At 42.6% G+C, this 16,824-nt stretch overlaps 1 protein-coding gene across 7 annotated transcripts in view; it reads left to right on the forward strand.

Moving 5' to 3' along the window:
- The window catches only part of LOC103183037 (endophilin-B2), a 36,593-nt gene extending 22,822 nt beyond the window's left edge, over positions 1–13,771 (forward strand). For 2 of the 7 annotated variants that reach the window (XM_042337232.1, XM_042337233.1), the window contains 7 exons: positions 242–304; positions 4,609–4,632; positions 9,270–9,359; positions 9,945–10,045; positions 11,240–11,254; positions 11,488–11,713; positions 12,311–13,771. In XM_042337232.1, coding sequence (XP_042193166.1) covers positions 242–304; positions 4,609–4,632; positions 9,270–9,359; positions 9,945–10,045; positions 11,240–11,254; positions 11,488–11,713; positions 12,311–12,418 — 627 coding nt within the window. In that variant the 3' untranslated portion in view covers positions 12,419–13,771. The remainder of the gene's footprint in view (positions 1–241; positions 305–4,608; positions 4,633–9,269; positions 9,360–9,944; positions 10,046–11,239; positions 11,255–11,487; positions 11,714–12,310) is intronic. The other 5 variants (XM_042337234.1, XM_042337235.1, XM_042337236.1 and 2 more) reach the window with 4 other exon arrangements.
- The last annotated feature ends 3,053 nt before the right edge of the window (positions 13,772–16,824 follow it).

Genomic DNA, 16,824 nt, shown 5'->3' on the forward strand with positions numbered 1-16,824 from the left:
AGTGACCACTTTGTACTGCCAAGTCACCCATGCAGTCGGTCCCCCCTCCGCCCACCCCCCCCCCCCCCCGCTGTAGAATTGAGTCCGGTTCCACTGCACATCTCCGTAACCTGATTGTGTTTAATGAAATGAGTGAATTTTTAAGTTGAAACTGACCTTCCTTTTTTATATATAAAAAAAATCTCTCCAGATATTTTGTTTTTATGCATGATCTCTGTGTAAACTCTGTTCCCGCCTGTAGACGATGCCTGATTTTCAGGAGACTAGGCCTCGTAATTACGTGCTGTCAGCCAGTGCATCTGCGGTAAGACATCGCAAAGACCTCGACAATAAATATTCTGCCTTTTTTTTTTCTACGCTTTCTCCCTTCCCCTTCCCCTCCCACCACCACACATTCTATGCTATATGATTGGTGACTCCTTTTACCAAGCCTTACATAAGAAATGCTAGATGAAAAAGAGACCAGAGTCCACCTAGTTTGCCTTCCACCTTCCTGGTGGTCGCGTGCACATATGTCCTGAACTGCCTGTGTTAATCCACTTACTTCACTTCCTTACTTCACCAAAGTTTTAACCTGCAAGTCTTGAGTGATGATGACCTTCCAGTGAGATCCCAAGTACAATCGGAGGCAGAACCCGAGCCTTTTTTCCTTCTGCATTGAGCCACAACCTTCCATAGCAGCGAATTTCAACCCTAACACAGCTTTTTAGCACTGCAGCTCACTATCCTAGGAAAGAGCGTGGTATGAGTTCCCTGCTTTCTGTCTTGGCAAGACTCTAGTATCAACGAGTTTAGAAGTAAATACTGCGCCATTTGGGTACACATAACAAGAGGAACCCCAAATCAAACCTACTCCTCTTTTGTTTTTTCTAATTGTTGATGCTGATCAAGCGAAACGTTCTGGACTTGGTCTTTTCCAAGCTGATCAACTAAGTGATCTGTCCTTTAGTTTTCTATCTGCTGTCTGACAGGAACAGTACATTTATTTCAGTTTGGTTTCCGGTGTAGTGAACGGTCTTAATTCCAAACTGGACTAAAAAATGGAAGAAATAAACCACAATAACTGATGTGACATCCCAGTTATACACGGTGTATAATTAGCGCTTTAAACTTTAACAATAGGCCCAGTGTCTCTTTTCCTCTCCTCCCCACCCACCCACCAATTATGCCAACCCCCAATTTCTGCTTCCCACACACTGGTTTTAAGCATTAGCTAAGGAAAGAGTCACTAATCCAATACCATATTTATTACATACCCTCTTCATTCTCGCAAAGAAAGATATTCCATCCTGTCACATCCAGAATGACGCCCCCGTAAACTACTTGTGTTAAGTTGCGGCATCTAGCATTGAGTGCTAAGGCATTACTTGCTATGTACCTGGTGAAATGGTGGGTTTCGGTTACAGCAGCTGGTGCAATGTCACTGTGCCTCCAACTCTCCAGCGAGAAATTATGTCCACGAGTGAGTATCAGGACAACTCACTGTCGCTGACTGCTGGGGGTAATGGATGAGTGATTGAAGCTAATAAGTACTGTGGTGATGTTTTCACTGCTCTGCGAAAGGGTATGTAATAAGTGGCACGGCATTAACTGTCAGCTTTTAACCGTCTCAGACCTCGATTTTAACCTGTTACTGATGCATTGTTCACAAGTCCCACTTCTGAGAAAAGTTGTGTTTGTCTTTACGAGAGCATACGAGAACTTTGCAAAAAAAAATTGTGGCATAACTCGACCGAGTTTCCCATCCAGCAAAGTTCTCTCTTCCCACTCCTCCCACCCCCCTTAACTGAACGGACACAAAATTGCCCAAGGAAGATCTTTTGCACCTTAAAATTATAATCTTTTTATTTAAATAAAACCTGAAGTTTGGGTGATTTTTTTTTTTGCCTTGGCTCCTGTAGATTTGGCAAATCTACCACTGAAGCCTGACTGTAGCAGTTAATGTGGAGGATTGTTAGATGCTGATATTCGAAGAAATTGCACAGACTCGGAACTGTGCGCACACCCGGAATGTGAGTCATTAATTGTCTGAACCCAAATATCCCTAGAAAGGAACCAAGCTCTTTTTCTAGAGGCTACATTTATGCGTTATTTCGCCTTGATCTCTTTTTTTTTTTAACGCTTTGCCAAATGTCTCACTCCAGCTTTTGTGCCATCCAGCACTGTGAAGGATTTGGGACGTCCTCCTGACATGAAAGGTTCTCGATAATCCAACAATATATTTTGCCGTAAATTATGGTTTACCAGTTTGTAGCAAATTCAAAACGATGCTCCCAAAGACAAATTCAACTTTGCACTTGTACTAAAACCATTAAGAATCCGATATTTCATGCTTTTATCTGAAGAAAAGAAAACTTATTGCAGTAGATTACATAGGCCTCGAGGTTAGTTATTTTATTTAACCATTTGTGGTTGGCAAATCCTAACTGATGACTTTTTTTTGTTTGTTTTTAAATGGTGATTGTACAATTGTTGGCTCGGTTGCTTGCACCCTACCCTCTTGTGGTGGGGTGCCTTGCTCTCCCAAAGCCTGTGGTTGGATAATTTTGGGGAAGGGGGACATAGGGATTGGGACCTCGATGAGGATTTGTACCCCATGGGTACATTTTCTTGATGGAAAGGCTGACTTTTTAGCAGCTCTGAGCAGGTTGTATGTGACCTACGGAAGGGGTGGGACTGACGAGCGCCAAGAGTCTTTTATTCCCAATCCTAGAAATTCTGCCATCTGGCTTTCTTATCCCTCTCCTATGGGACACGGGACAGTCTGACCTTTTGGAAATTTGTAAATGCAGCGCTGTTCTAATCCGTACTCTTTCTATATTTAAAAAAAGTTTTATAATCCTATTTTTTTTTCTCTTGCTCTGCCCCTTTTGCTCTCATTCTCTCTTGTTCTGCCCTCCTTGCTCGATCGCTCTCTCTCCTACCTGCTGTTTACATCTTTCTTTCTCTCTCTCTCGCTCTAGCCTATTACACTACTCCCTTAAATTATTTTTTTCTCTCTCTCTGTTGCTCTTGTTTCCCCCACCCCCCCCCCATCAATCAATAGCGTTTTAATTTGATTATTTTACAGAAAAAAAAGCACTTCAAATAGCTCATTCAAAACTGAGTCATGCTAGCAAAATTTATAGGGGAGGGGGGGGGAGTCTTATCCATGACTCTATTCCTCATACTGTACAGGACTGGTGTACAGGTTTGATTTTGGTAGAGAAATTTCAGAAAAATATTTTAATCCCTATCAGATTATGCGACAGGTCGAGGGAAGTGGTGAGGTTGGTGACACAGTACAGGGGGTGAGAAGGAGTTCTTACTGGTTTGGGGGGAAAAAAGATGGATGGCGAATAGACAGATGCAACCTTGGGCACTGATAAAACCCACCTGTAGAGAGAGCGAGAGAGAGACTTCATCAGCGTGGAGAGTCTGAAGTGCTCTTGTAGCCAGAATTGAACAGCACATTGAGCTGTCATCTGAAAGCAGTAGGAGGGATGGGATCTATTCAGTAGGTCGTGATATTTAGCTGTGCACACGGCAGAGGTTTTGAGCTCCAGTCATCGTTTAAAACATTCAATACATTAGAGGTGGAAAGGACAAACCATCACATTGAAAGGTTAGAATTCAAGCCCGAGTAGCCCTTAATGATCAATCTATTATTAGCGCATATTACATTCTGACAGTGAGGGCAGAGCCTTCAACCCTTCCCAGGCCTTAATCTGGATGGAATAAGCCACCACGTGTTGTGGGTTTATGCTGTTCCGTGTATTGGAGCTATTAGTTGAGGAAAGTGCCCATTTTTTAAGGCTTCTCTGTATGTAATTGTAAAACCAGCAGCAGCGCAGCATTCTGTTTTATCCACGTTCAAAGCTCTTTGAATTTCTATCAGTTCCTCCCGTTCCTGTGCATTTTCTTCACCTCGCTCTCTGCTTGAACTGTAACCCTAGCAAGAGTGGATGGCTCTGCACTGGGCTGTGTTAGCTCTCAGATTAGCTCCCCCTGATAGTCTCTGGGAATGGGACAAACTGTCCAATCTCTCGCCCCCGCCCCCCCCCACCCCCAGCTATAATTGGAACTCGACAAATACATTTGGACCCGTTTCCTCAATTTTCATACATAAAATTACACGCTGCATAGTACTGAACAAAGCTGTTCAGCCCAACCAGTTTGTGCCGGTGTTTATACTCCACACAAACCTCCACCCATCTTAATTCCTCCTCTGTTCCCTTCTCCCTCATGCAAGTAGTTTTATTTTGTGGCTTGAAATATTTCAGGACACAAATCGTATTATAAATAGTGACTACCAATGCTAAAACAGCCGAGCAGAAGTTGCACTACGAAGTAAAATTTCCTGAGGTTAATATTAGTGAAATTTGTGCCGTGTGTCTGACCCAGCTAGTGGATATATAACCTACTGGCCATTCTTTAGTCAAAATATGTTTTCTGTTCTCCAGTGTATTGCATTTTGCATGTCGTGAGTGTGTGTGTGTGTGTGTGTGTGTGTGTGTGTGCTGTGATCATCACTTGCTCTAACCATCACTCACATTAGACTTCAGTAACAATGAGCTCCTTCCAGTATCAAACACTCATCTCCTTTCTTGTTGCTATGTGGCTTTGCAGCTCTGGAGTGAGGAGGTGGACAAAGTGAGTATCTCAAAGCAACATCTCGATGGGGCGGAGAAATGTCACAGACACTGTAACAACTAGGCCGTGGGTCACTTGGTTGTTTTTGCGGACTTTTTTGATTACCAACGATGTTCTTAAACTGGCAAATTGGCCACTCCTAAGCTCACTGCCAAACTGCTCAGAAGCACTGACTCTATGAGTAAAGATTTGAAGGATGGTATCTCTTCCCATCTGGCTCAGTTTCTCAAACTTCACCCTTACATCCAAGCTTTGCCAGTAGAATGGAGGAATCAGCAGGTCGTGGCACATTTCAGGAGGAAGGAGCCAACAAAAGGCGAGGGCTGGGCCCGAGTTTGGACAGAAAGCAAATGTAATCACTCTGCCCCACATGAACCTCTCAACTGCAGCCCCCCTATAAAACGGCTATCGAGTAAAGCGATTTGGGCTCCCACTACAGTCGAGAATACAGCCCGCTGATTCTGTCCAGTCTTCCAAACTTAACTCCATGTTTTCCGAATGCTTTGCTTTCAATCGGAAATAAATGGTTTGGAAAGTGAGCTGAAGGGCACCTGAGCTCCAAGGGTTAGGTGGGAGGAATTGATCTGCTTGCTTTTGTGTCCCTTTTTACCACGTGACCCACACACTAGTCTTTTCATGTCTGTAGGGGCGGGCGGGTGGGTGGTGGAGAATGAATTGTCTTCGACAGTTAAAGCTGCAGTGTATGCTTGTAAACAGTCGTTACTCTCAGGACAGTCATGCTGTCGGCTGTGTTCTGTGACCTATTTCTCGTGCTGTCTGCTCACGAGTCTGTGCCTCTGTTGCGTCCCGTCACATTGCAGGGGAAGAAGAAATTGCTCATGTACTGTGTGGGGACCTTCCTTGTGAGCTGACGGCTCTAAAAGTGTCACTTAGATTATAAAACTCCTACTCAATTAAAAAAAAACTTTCAATTGGTAACTGAGATTGCTGGATTTAAGCAAAATCTATTCTACACACTGTGCTGCAGTCTGTTTTACTTGACAGCTACATGCAAACCCCTCTATCCTTGTTGTGTATATGCTGCAGCTTTAAACATAGATCAGTCTCGCTGGCTTTTTAAAAGGATTCAGAAAATATTCTAAAGATTAATGTTGGAGGTAAAGTTTCTGGCAGAGAAATGGCTTGGCTACATTACCCTTGCCCACAATTGGAGATGATTTTTAAGTAAAGCATCCCTTTTGCTCAGTCTCCTTGGGTTTGGGGGCAATCAAATAGAAAGATTTTGGGAAATGGGATGGGAGGGTTTTGAACAGAGACATTCTAGAATTGTTAATCACCAGCAAGGTGTGAGTTGGTCTGTCATTGGTTTTAGTCCCACCTTTGTAGACTTAACGAAAGGGATGTTAAATAATCTTTCATATTCCACCAACTTGATAATAATATTTGGGATTTGATGGGGAAAAAACTTGGGTCTTTATTAAAATTACAGTTCGTGGATTTGTTCGTAATTTTCTTTTTGTTCTGTCCTATTTCTAATACTTTGTTTTTATTTGACGTTTAATGTATTGCTGTTTTTTGTTTCCAACTGGACCTGAAGGATGATCGAAGCCTTTACTGGCTCAAATTGAAGCTTTTGTGGAGTCTTTGCACTGTGTGGAATGAAGTTGTGTTTATTTAAGATTGTCCCAACTTCTTGGACAGTCCCTCTGCAACTTGTTTCGATAGCTTTCATTGGGGGAATCGATGCGTGGATTATCAGTATTTGGTCCGTTAGATGTGGTTGAAAAGTTTTGAACCCACTGTCATTGAATTAGCGGAGATCGATCCCTTCTGGTGTTCTGAATGCTTCACGTCCAAATATCCATAAGATCGCAACATTACGTTTCCTCTGATTTAAGTGTAGGTCTTAATTACGGCTCTGCTTTGTTTGTGAAATGGCAAAGGATAGACAGCGTTTGCTGCTGTTGCACAAGTTGGTGTTGAGTAGCTTCATGTGCAGTGCTGTACTGCACACAGAAGCCCAGACTGGAGGATTAGAATGACTGACAGCCTGTGCTGACTATCACAACCAAAGTTAATGAGGTTATTGACCCCTTCCGCCACCTCCCCACACACACGCACGCGCTCACTCTCTCTCACCCCACACAAAGCATATCCGTCACCATATCAGGAGTGGCTTCAGTGGTGAAATGATCTGGGCATCGTCGGTCAGATCTGTTTCAGTGTGTCGGGGAGGGGATAGTACAAAGCAAAATGAGGGAATAACGTGGAAGGGAGGATTTGCACAAGAAAAAATAAGCCTTTGTTGCCACAAAGGTAAGTGTTCTTTATATCCAGGCAAAAATCCCTCATTGTGTTCAGATTTGATTTAATCCAATTCACATCATGGCTATTGTTTCTTTAGGATTTAGCAAAACTGAAGCGGATTTCGTTTGCACAAACAACTGAGAGAATGCTCACCAGTCTATCCCTACAGTACTCATTCCAATTTCGTTTGAACACTTTTAAACACACTTTAAACACGTCCTCCCACCCAGGGTCTTGGGAGGTCCTCCTGACACGAAAGGCACCATCCAAATGTAATTTTGTTGTTAAAGAATCTCACTGATCCATTTCCATCGTTGTTGAATCCTTTTAAGTGGTTTTCATGGTGTTTTGGAACTAAATACCACATGCCATTGTGTTCTTACTGTTAGCATTTTCAATACCACATTAGACTCAGGTAGTGTGGCCGAAACCAGGTGCTTATAAAGCTGTAACCAGCCAGTGCTTATTGAATTTCAAATGTTAAATAGTGCAATGACCTGAGACATGTCGCCCTGATGTCCTTTAAACCTAGTGCATGTGTGCAGGTAGTGAATGGGGTGGAGAGAATCCAATTTAACACTTGTTTTAAGTGACTGTAGTTTATGGTGGCTAGGTACCAGTCATGTGTAGCTTCACCTCCACTTTATTTAAACTTCGGCTGTAAAGGTTTTCAAACTGGTTTGACCAGTATTATTCAATGCTAATTTAAAAGGCATTTTTTTTCCAGGACGCTTTTTAATCTAATTAAATGAGTGCTGTGAGCCGGGTATTCCCAATCATGTAGATTAATGCCAGCCCGTCTTAGATTAGCCTCAAGTCACAGTGGGACTTTGAATTGATAGTGTAGGGTGACACTCCTATACGATGTTGGAGATGCTCTCCTTCGGTTGAAACGTTAAACTGAGGTCCTGTGTGAAAGTTAAAGATCCTGTGGTACTATTTTGAGAAGAAGAGGGAGTTTCTCCCTCTGTCCTGGCCAATAATCCACCAGATAAGTGGATTCACTTCACTTCATGGCTGTTTGTGGGAAATTGCTGCGTGCAAATTGGCTGCTGATTTCACCTACAAAATTGCAGGCACTCCACTCTACAGTAAAATTTTCTGAAGTGCTTTGAGTGCTTTAACCTCCCGTTAAAAGATCTTTCAAATTCTGATATTATTGTTATCACTGTATCTAACTTGCTTTATACAGATGGCTCCATCTTAATGTCCTCCTTCAGAATGCTCCATACAAACTGATTAGGACAATAAATCTCCTTTCACGTTCTTTGTTGTATCAGTGGGAGTTCAATTGATCCATAAAACTTACTACCGCATAGCTTTACTGATTGCTTTTCTTTAAAAAGGAAAGTTCTCCCATTCCCATCTAGAATTCAGTGTCGTCAGCTTTCCCAAGATTATTTGATGTGTAAATTTGCTTGGCGTAAACCACTAAGGTGTGAGGGCTTTTTAGCTCGAAATAAATATCCCCAGCTAACATTTTACCTAGATTGCACTTCCACAAATCTGGGCTCCGACTTTCCACCCAGCTGATTGATTATTTTGGCAGCTACTTTAGTAAGTAATTGTGAGAATATTTATAACTCAATAAATCCTTTTTTTTAAAAAAACAATTGGTTCAATTAGCTCAGCCGGGGCAGTAACCGAATCACATTTCTGATTTTATCAGGTCGATAGGCCCACGTAATGGCCACCTTGAAAGTAATGAAGGCAACCTATGGGTGTTAAAATAACTCATTCGGGCATAAAGTATGATGCTCCCAGTGAAGAATTGTGACCCTTTATTCTGAGGCTGTTTCACCCATGGAAAAAAATAAATACACTGCACTTTATACACAGTCACTGGTAAACGCTTTGGGTTTGTCCTCCTGAAGTGAAAGGTTCTGTACCAAATGGAAGTACAGTATTATTATTGCATAGAATCCTCTTGTGGATTCACATATTCCCGTGACCACTAAGAGAATACTAGGCACATTTCTCTTGGTGGAGAGCAACGTACAGCTTGAAAATCTTCCCTCTTCTCCCCATCTGCCCCCGTCCCCCCATCTCCCTATCCACCATGTTCAAATGTGTGCTGTTCCTTAAGCATTTAAAACACAAAAGTCTTACTGACCTGAAAACTACAGATGATGCCCATCTTGCAAATTGTGAAGTGATTTTCCATTCCATTAACTGAATCCATTGCTGTTGACTTGATTCAGAATCCATTCTGACTAGCGGCAATCTGGTTATATAGGAAGGTGCGGGTGTCATCATGACCCCGAGAGTTTTATCTTTAATCAGCTGGTCCATTACACCAAGCGTTCACAGACAGTCTCATTCTACATTCACTCTTTCACCCGGTTTGTTTTTTTTTTCTTTCCTCGTAGGCGGAACAAGAGCTTCGAGTGGCTCAAACGGAGTTTGACCGTCAAGCAGAGGTCACCAGGTTACTGCTGGAGGGCATCAGCAGCACTCATGTATGTCACAGGGATGAACGGAGAACGTGACGGCAAAAATGCTGGGAGATGGTTGTCTTGAGACCAAATAGTCTCGAGGTTTAAGACTGTGTGTGGAATATCGGAAAGGTTTTATTTGGGAGCTGTTTTTCTACAGTTTCTCGTAAGAATTGTGGAAAATTAGCCTCCAAATTTAAATGGCCCGGTATAGTAGGAATCTGGTGATACGCCACCTTTTGATTTTTTTTTTTAAAAACGAGTGAATATTTGAAGTATAAACTTTGTCACTGTTCTCGGAGTAGAATTATTTCCGCTACTATTTATTACCATTCATCCGGTGGTCGCCGCTGACTCAAACAACGCGATTAAAGTTCCTAACCCTAATCCTGCGTATTGTTGTGAGAAATTGCGATGAAATTTGACTTGAATGGTTGTTGCATTTTCCTATTTGAAAACCTTTCTCTCGTCAAACACGAGGCCGCTCTGTCAGAGTTGGTTTAGTTTATTAACCAAAGGGCCGATTGGAGCTGAATAATGTGCTTTGATGCTTGTTCGAGGTTTATCTTTCAAGTGTGAAAAAAGTTAAATTAATTCTCTCTCTTGCAGACTAATCACCTCCGCTGCCTGCATGAGTTTGTAGAGGCTCAGGCTACGTACTACGCTCAATGCTTCCAATACACGGTGGATCTGCAGAAACAGCTGGGCAGGTAATGAACCACATCAGCACGGCATTACTAAAACCTCGACTGCATGCCTTCTGACCCAACGCTGGTTAACTTCATCAATCCTCAGCTGGGTTCCTCGTTGTAGGGGCGAGAGTCCAAATTGAAAGCTGAAAATTATGTCCATTTAATTCCCTGGGTAATCTGAATCACTACTCGTACAGTAGTGTAAATGTGTTCACTGGTCTATTTCACTGTATGAGTTAATTCCTATAATAATAATCCTTGCATTGTTTTTTTGGGGAATATTCACTTTTATTGGACACCCTCCAGTACCTCACCAAGAGGCCACTTTTCATAAGTAGATCTAAATGGTGACGATTGGAACTGGGTGATGCTGTGTTTTTAAATTCATTCTCTTCACCCAGTGACCACCGAACTAAATGGATCCGTTTTACCCTCTTGGGGCAGTTGCTTTCGGTTGTGGTCCGATGTGGTGCCACTTAATATAAAATGAATTCTGTGCGGCCTTGTCTCGGTTAGAGTTGTAGGGTTTTGACAAAGGCCCTTTGGCACAGTTTCAGTCCAAAATGTATATTGCCAATCTCTTTGGGCATAAAAGTGTCCTTCAGCTAAATTAATCGTCATTACAAAATTGTAGCCAGAAGTCTGTTTTTATTGCCCTGATTTGTAGTGCTGGACCATGCCTGAGACTGTTGGTTATCGAAGGTCCTTTTTTTTAATAATCTGTAATGGCAGCCGACTTCTGTGATGCTATTACTCCTGCAACTGTATTTGACGAGAAACTCAATGCAGTGCTTTGATACAAGTACTGCATTAAAGGGCACCCCTCCAAGATAACATTGACAGATTGCTGCTGAGGAACACCGTGTAACTCGTACACTTCAGTAAATGAAAATCACAGAAGCGTTCAACTCATTCGCGTGTTTCGGTGCCCAGTGCTTTTTTTTTCTAGCAGTTTACAAATGTCCCCGGTTGCCCGCAGATCCTGAAGCATAAGGAAATCGGTGTCTGGGAGCGCAGCGCGTGTAGGTTTGCGAGTGATTCTGAATCTGTCTGCCGGGAAGGTAATTCCATAGTTCAGTGTTGGGGAGGAAAACTTGATGCAAGTCACTGCAGTTCACCTAACGCTCCTAAAAGGCAAGCGGTCTTGGATGGGTCAACTGTATAACATTAATAATCTCAGTGTGTGTGGTTCTTTATCTTTCATGCCTTCAGCTCCGATGGAGAAATGTAAGTCCACCCTTTGCATTGCCTGTTCAAAAGTTATTAAAGAAACACTGGAAAGATGAGGCTGGAGACGATTCCTTTGTAAGGAAACCGGAAATGTACCTGCTTCCTCGGTCCAAACCCTATGGATTATTAGCAAAGATGGTGCAGATAACAGTATTTCTTTTAAAAAAAGTGTGAAATCTTTTTCTCTCTCTCTCTCTCTCTCTCTCTCTCCCTTCACTTTTGTTTTTCAGGTTCCCCAGTACTTTTGTGGGTAATTCTAACCCACCACCTTCCTCCAGTGGCAACTCCCCGTCTGCTGCCACCATTCCTGTCGTCCCAGCCAGACCGCCCAACCCTTCAGCATCTTCGATGTCTTTCACCGAATTGAACCCGGCTTGCAGCGGGACACGAAAGGCTAGAGTGCTGTACGACTACGATGCTGCGGACACCAATGAGCTCTCCCTCCTCGCTGATGAGGTTAGTGCGGTCACTGTGGCACGTGGCAGTGGACAGACTTAGATTCTAGTCTCGGTCTATTTCAAAGTAACTGCACGTCTCTGTGACTATTCCCTCTTGTGTTTCGCGCGTTAACTGCTTAAGAGTGAACAAAAGCAAAGCCGTTTGGCTGTTGTGTTCAGGCCGTTACCATACTTACTTTTTTTTAATGAAAAAAATCTTCTTCAGCTTTCCAGCTCCTTCCCCCCCCCCCCCCGTTCCCTTTAAATGGATCGACTTCCCTGGCTTAATCCAATCGCTCGTTTTGAACGCATCAGTTGATCCGGGCCTCGATAGCCACTTACGGTGATTGATTCCAAACCCTCTGGGTGAAGAAATTCCTCCTTCCTCTCTCCCCTCATTCTCGTTCCTAACAAATCTAACCATTACGATTCGCTGGCAAACTTATACTAATCCTTGCATTTGATATAGCGCCTTGCCACTCCTTCGAGACGTCTCAAAGCGCTTCACAGAATATATTCCAAAGTGAAATTGACTGTATATTTTGTGGTCGAAACTTGACGACGCAGCTATAACATTTGGGATTAATTGGTGTTTCTTGTGATTCTGGCTGAACAGCTGATCACGGTGTACAGCTTGCCAGGAATGGATTCCGACTGGCTGATGGGAGAGAGGGGTAACAAGAAAGGAAAGGTCCCGGTCACCTACCTAGAGCTCCTGAACTGACCTCGATCCTGAGACAGAGAGAGGAAACACTCGCAAAGCACCGCACTATTAACAACTCCCATCTCCTTCATTCCCAGTGTGAATTGAAAGCATTATTTATGTTGCAATAGATCCCACCTCCACCCACACACACACACACACACTCTCACTCACTCACTCACTCCTGATAACTTCAAATGCACAAGAGCTCTAAATGTTTTTTTTTGGGGGGGGGGGCGAAAAAAATCTCTTGACTTATTTTTAATGCAGTTTTCTTACAATTTGGGAACCTCACTGATCTGCATCGAAAGCATCGAATTGCAAGTCATCGACCAATAATGATCGGAAGCAAATGTTTAGAGAAAATTCTCGATTTAATCAACAATTTTTTTTTGTGTAGCAGTGGTGTGGGAAGCCCCTGGAGCCTGTAGGGACTTCAGGTTTCTTTATCTGTTTTGAGGGCTAAAGAATCTCTTTAGTTCCTGCAAAATCTGTCTGTAGAGTTCCCTTATTCGAATCGATGGCGAGCTGTCTATTATCCCGCAAGGCACTTTAGTTATTGTGGAGCAGTGTCATGCAAATGGAAATACTGTATTTAAAAACCTCCTCAACATGCATTCGGAGTTGACCAGAGACCAAACTTCACGCAGCGTTTTGCTTCCGGTTGGGGGTGGGGGAGAGAAAACGTAAAGAAGGAAACCCCCACCCCTCTCGTTATACTACTTTTCTTTCATTTTAAATGTCACAAGTCGATCATTTCAACGCTGCTCTTATTTTGGATTGTTGCGTCTTCTGGAAACGCAGAAGTTTAACTATTAACACACAGTACGAGAGCACCGAGATTTGGGCCAGATATGGCACTGATTAAATTGAAGGGTCAGATCATGTACATTTGGAAAACAGTTAGTTGCAAGAATGATTTGTGTTCTGTGAGCTGAATGTTTAACCCATGGCAAACTAGCATAATCTTCCAGGTACAAGGAATTATATTTTCTAAATAACTAAATCACACTTAAAAGATCTACAAATCAACATAAACATCAGCTTCACACCATACTTACATCATAGTTTTCCTTTATTTTTTGGAGCTGATTTGCACTGTTAACATCAAGTGAGGACTAACCATTAATTTATTGCAGTTTTATCATTCTGTGCGAGTACAGGTCTTGTCTAGTTAAGGTATGTTGACCTTTTTCTTGTGTAAATGTATCGTGTTTAGTGGAAGGTCTCAAAGTCGTGCATTCATACCCTGGTTTGTAATGTCAGTGGATGTGTATGTATGAATTAAAGTCAATGTATTTGCTGCCTGTCGTTACTGTACTCTGCATAGTGAATGAATTGAAGAGTAATAAAGCATTCCTACATCAGGCTTCATTTATTAGTCTCTATCTCTATGTCTCTCTCACACTCTAGGATATTAGCTTAAATATTTTTTGTAACGGAAAGTTTCTTGAATGCTTCTCGACTCTGGTTACATGTGCATAGCTGGCAATTTGCCTGTAAACTTACAATAGAAACAAAACATTACTGTTTTGCATTTTAAAAAGTCCACTTAAGCTAATTAGCATTTGTTTATATTCATAAATGGAGGCGTTACACCACAGAGAGGTACGTGGTTTAATCCAGGGCACTGGACTTAAATAGCTGATGGTAGGGATAGCATCCATAAAATGGACTGATCCAGGGAGCCAATAAATATATATTTTATCTATCAGATAAATTGTACGAATTAAAGGAAATTAAACACAATGTACAGGCAAATAATGAACAAGTAAGTTGTATATTTTTCCTCTTTTCTGAGCACCCTCTGGAGGCAGCTTTGCCNTTTTTTTGTTGCAATCAACACTCGACTAAAAGTTTAAGGTTAAAAGATTAATCTTCAAAGATTGAGACTGCTCGGGTCCAAATCCCTGACTGTCCAGCGCCTTGGGACGTCCTCCTGAAGTGAAAGGTACTGTACAAATATAATTTTGTATTGTATTGAAAGTTGGAGGTGGAAGGAATGCTGTGAAAGTTGGACCCGAGAAGTGAATAGAAACTAAATTAGCAGCTGCCCTTTGGGGAAAAACATTGGCAGAATGACTCTGAGCCAATGATTAATAACCGTCTGCATTATGTAAAATGCTAAAATCGTGTCGACTGTAAATAAATTGAATGCCTTGTGCTCTCACTGCAGTTTTGTTGCTAATCCATAAATTTGAGAAAGAAGGTAATGAAATGCATATAAGGGCTGTTTCATTGTACTAAGAACTTGAGACAAGCAGCGGCTTTGAGTTGTGTCCATCGCCAAGAATTGGGAACAAAACCAGACACCGAACGATGTATTCGCTGGCAGAGCTTATCAATTTTTTTTGTTGGGAGGGGAGCGGGTTTGTCACACGCAAGATATTGGCTGGAGGAAGGTACAGCACTGAAGGCTAAAAGGTTCTTACTGTCTTAGAAACATAATAATCCTTGCATTTGATACAGCGCCTTATCACGTCTTGGCGACATCTCAAAGCGCTTCACAGACGATACTGTAAAGAGAATTGACTATATTTTGTGGGTGAAAATACCTTGTCTGAATAGCCACTGGTGTCAGTTTGGACAGTGAGCCGTGCAACCTGGGCAGCATCACAGCTGAGTCTAATCTAGTCATTTAATGTCCAATCTACAAGAGGCTGATGGCACTTACCAGTTCCTCTCATCGCTTCGGTTTCCGCTGCTCGTTGAGCAGAGACCACTTTATATTTGCCACTACAGCCTGGCTCAGACAGGACTGCACAGCGTGGGGAGCAGAGTAAGCCGTTCTGTGCCTTGACTGTCACTTTTGCTAACCCTACGCCAGCGGAAGGAAGGGTGAAGTTGCTGGTAAGTGTGCAATAACTTGTGGCGATCAAATGAGGGATGTGCTCCATGTTTTAAGAGATGACCCTAACAGTTTTGGGATATGACTGCTGTTTGGAACAGTGGTGAGTTTTCCACACCCCCTCCTTCCCCCACCGCAATACAACACCCCACACCCCCACATACCCCACACACACTGATAAGCTTCAACCATAAACTTTTCCAGCGCCTTGGAACGTCCTCCAGGCTGTATGAATGTAAAAATTGGATTGTATGTGCAGTGTATTCCTTCAGAATTCCAGCAAAAAGTTGACCGTAGCAACAAAATGGTTCAATGTCTAGTTGAGAACAGTATTAGATCATGGTGATGGGTGAGGGCCAGGGTAAAATGCTCCAAGAGACGCAATGATTTCTGTGCTATTGGCAAAGGGTTGTGGTCTGTAGAGGGAGAGAGGAAAGCCAGTGATTATGGGATGCCATAATGGTTTAGACGGACAAAGCTTTCTTCCTACAATCTCTGCATTTCTTCTCATCCCTGGGAAGATGAGGTGGAGGGGTTGTAAAATGAACTAAATTGCGCCGGGGTCACGTCATGATCAACAGGCGCTTGTAGGTTCCCTTTGGTTAGTGTTTGGAGTTTTAAAGACTGGAGGATGTTAACCGGAGGATTTAAAGCGCATCGTCTGTGTGTGGGGAGGGGGGGGGGGGGCAACCCGAGCGAAATAAAAAGTTCCAACGTTGCTGATGCGCTCTGAGCTATCTCCAGTAAGTGTCGTCCGCGTAGCTTTTGTTTCTTTCCCAGCGGCGCTATGATTTTCACTCCTTTTCAAGACGGGCGCACGCAAAAAAGAAAACCATTTATAGCTTGGGGTATAGCTTGTTTTTTTTAATTCCACGTTACACATACAATATATATTTTCAACAATCTACTTGTCAAATGCCAACATTTTTTTGAAAACGAGCGTGAATTCTGCGCGCAGGAACTCGTTGGAGAAAATCGGCTGCGGAGAGAACACCTGGCCCAACGCAAACAAATGTTGGTAACCCTCACCTGACTGCGGTCACGTAGCCACAGGCAGGGAAAAGGCTTGGGAGCGCATCGTTAATTTAATCCAACTTCCGGGAAACTTGCCGAAATGTCAATGAGATTCTAAAGTTTAATTAGGAATTAAATGAAATTGCATGTCAACTGTGCTTGATGCCATCATAAGGTAACCTTTCGTTGGCCCCACCATCTCCCTCTCAAGTAAAAACAGAAGAAAGAATGCAAGGCAGTGCTTTGATCTGTACCTCCTCTAAAGCAGGAGGTTTAATGATTTTCTCGCTGACGGTCGGTCCTAATTGCACTGATTTTCTGGGTGGCATCAGTGTAGGAAATGTCTCGAGCATTCTCCGTCCCCACACATTGGAATCCACTTTATAGTATATTCTGTGAAGTGTTTTGAAAACTCTTGATGACGTGATGAGCGCTATATCAAATGCAAGGACTATTATTATTATTATTATATATCCACAATGCCGATTCAGGTATGCTTTCCAGCCTGAAGTCACTGAATAGGGAGCAGGAGAAATCATAGGATGAAACTTTCTAAGTTTAAAAC

This window comes from Callorhinchus milii, unplaced genomic scaffold (genome assembly GCF_018977255.1).
Source record: "Callorhinchus milii isolate IMCB2004 unplaced genomic scaffold, IMCB_Cmil_1.0 Scaffold8, whole genome shotgun sequence".
NCBI lineage: Eukaryota > Metazoa > Chordata > Chondrichthyes > Chimaeriformes > Callorhinchidae > Callorhinchus > Callorhinchus milii.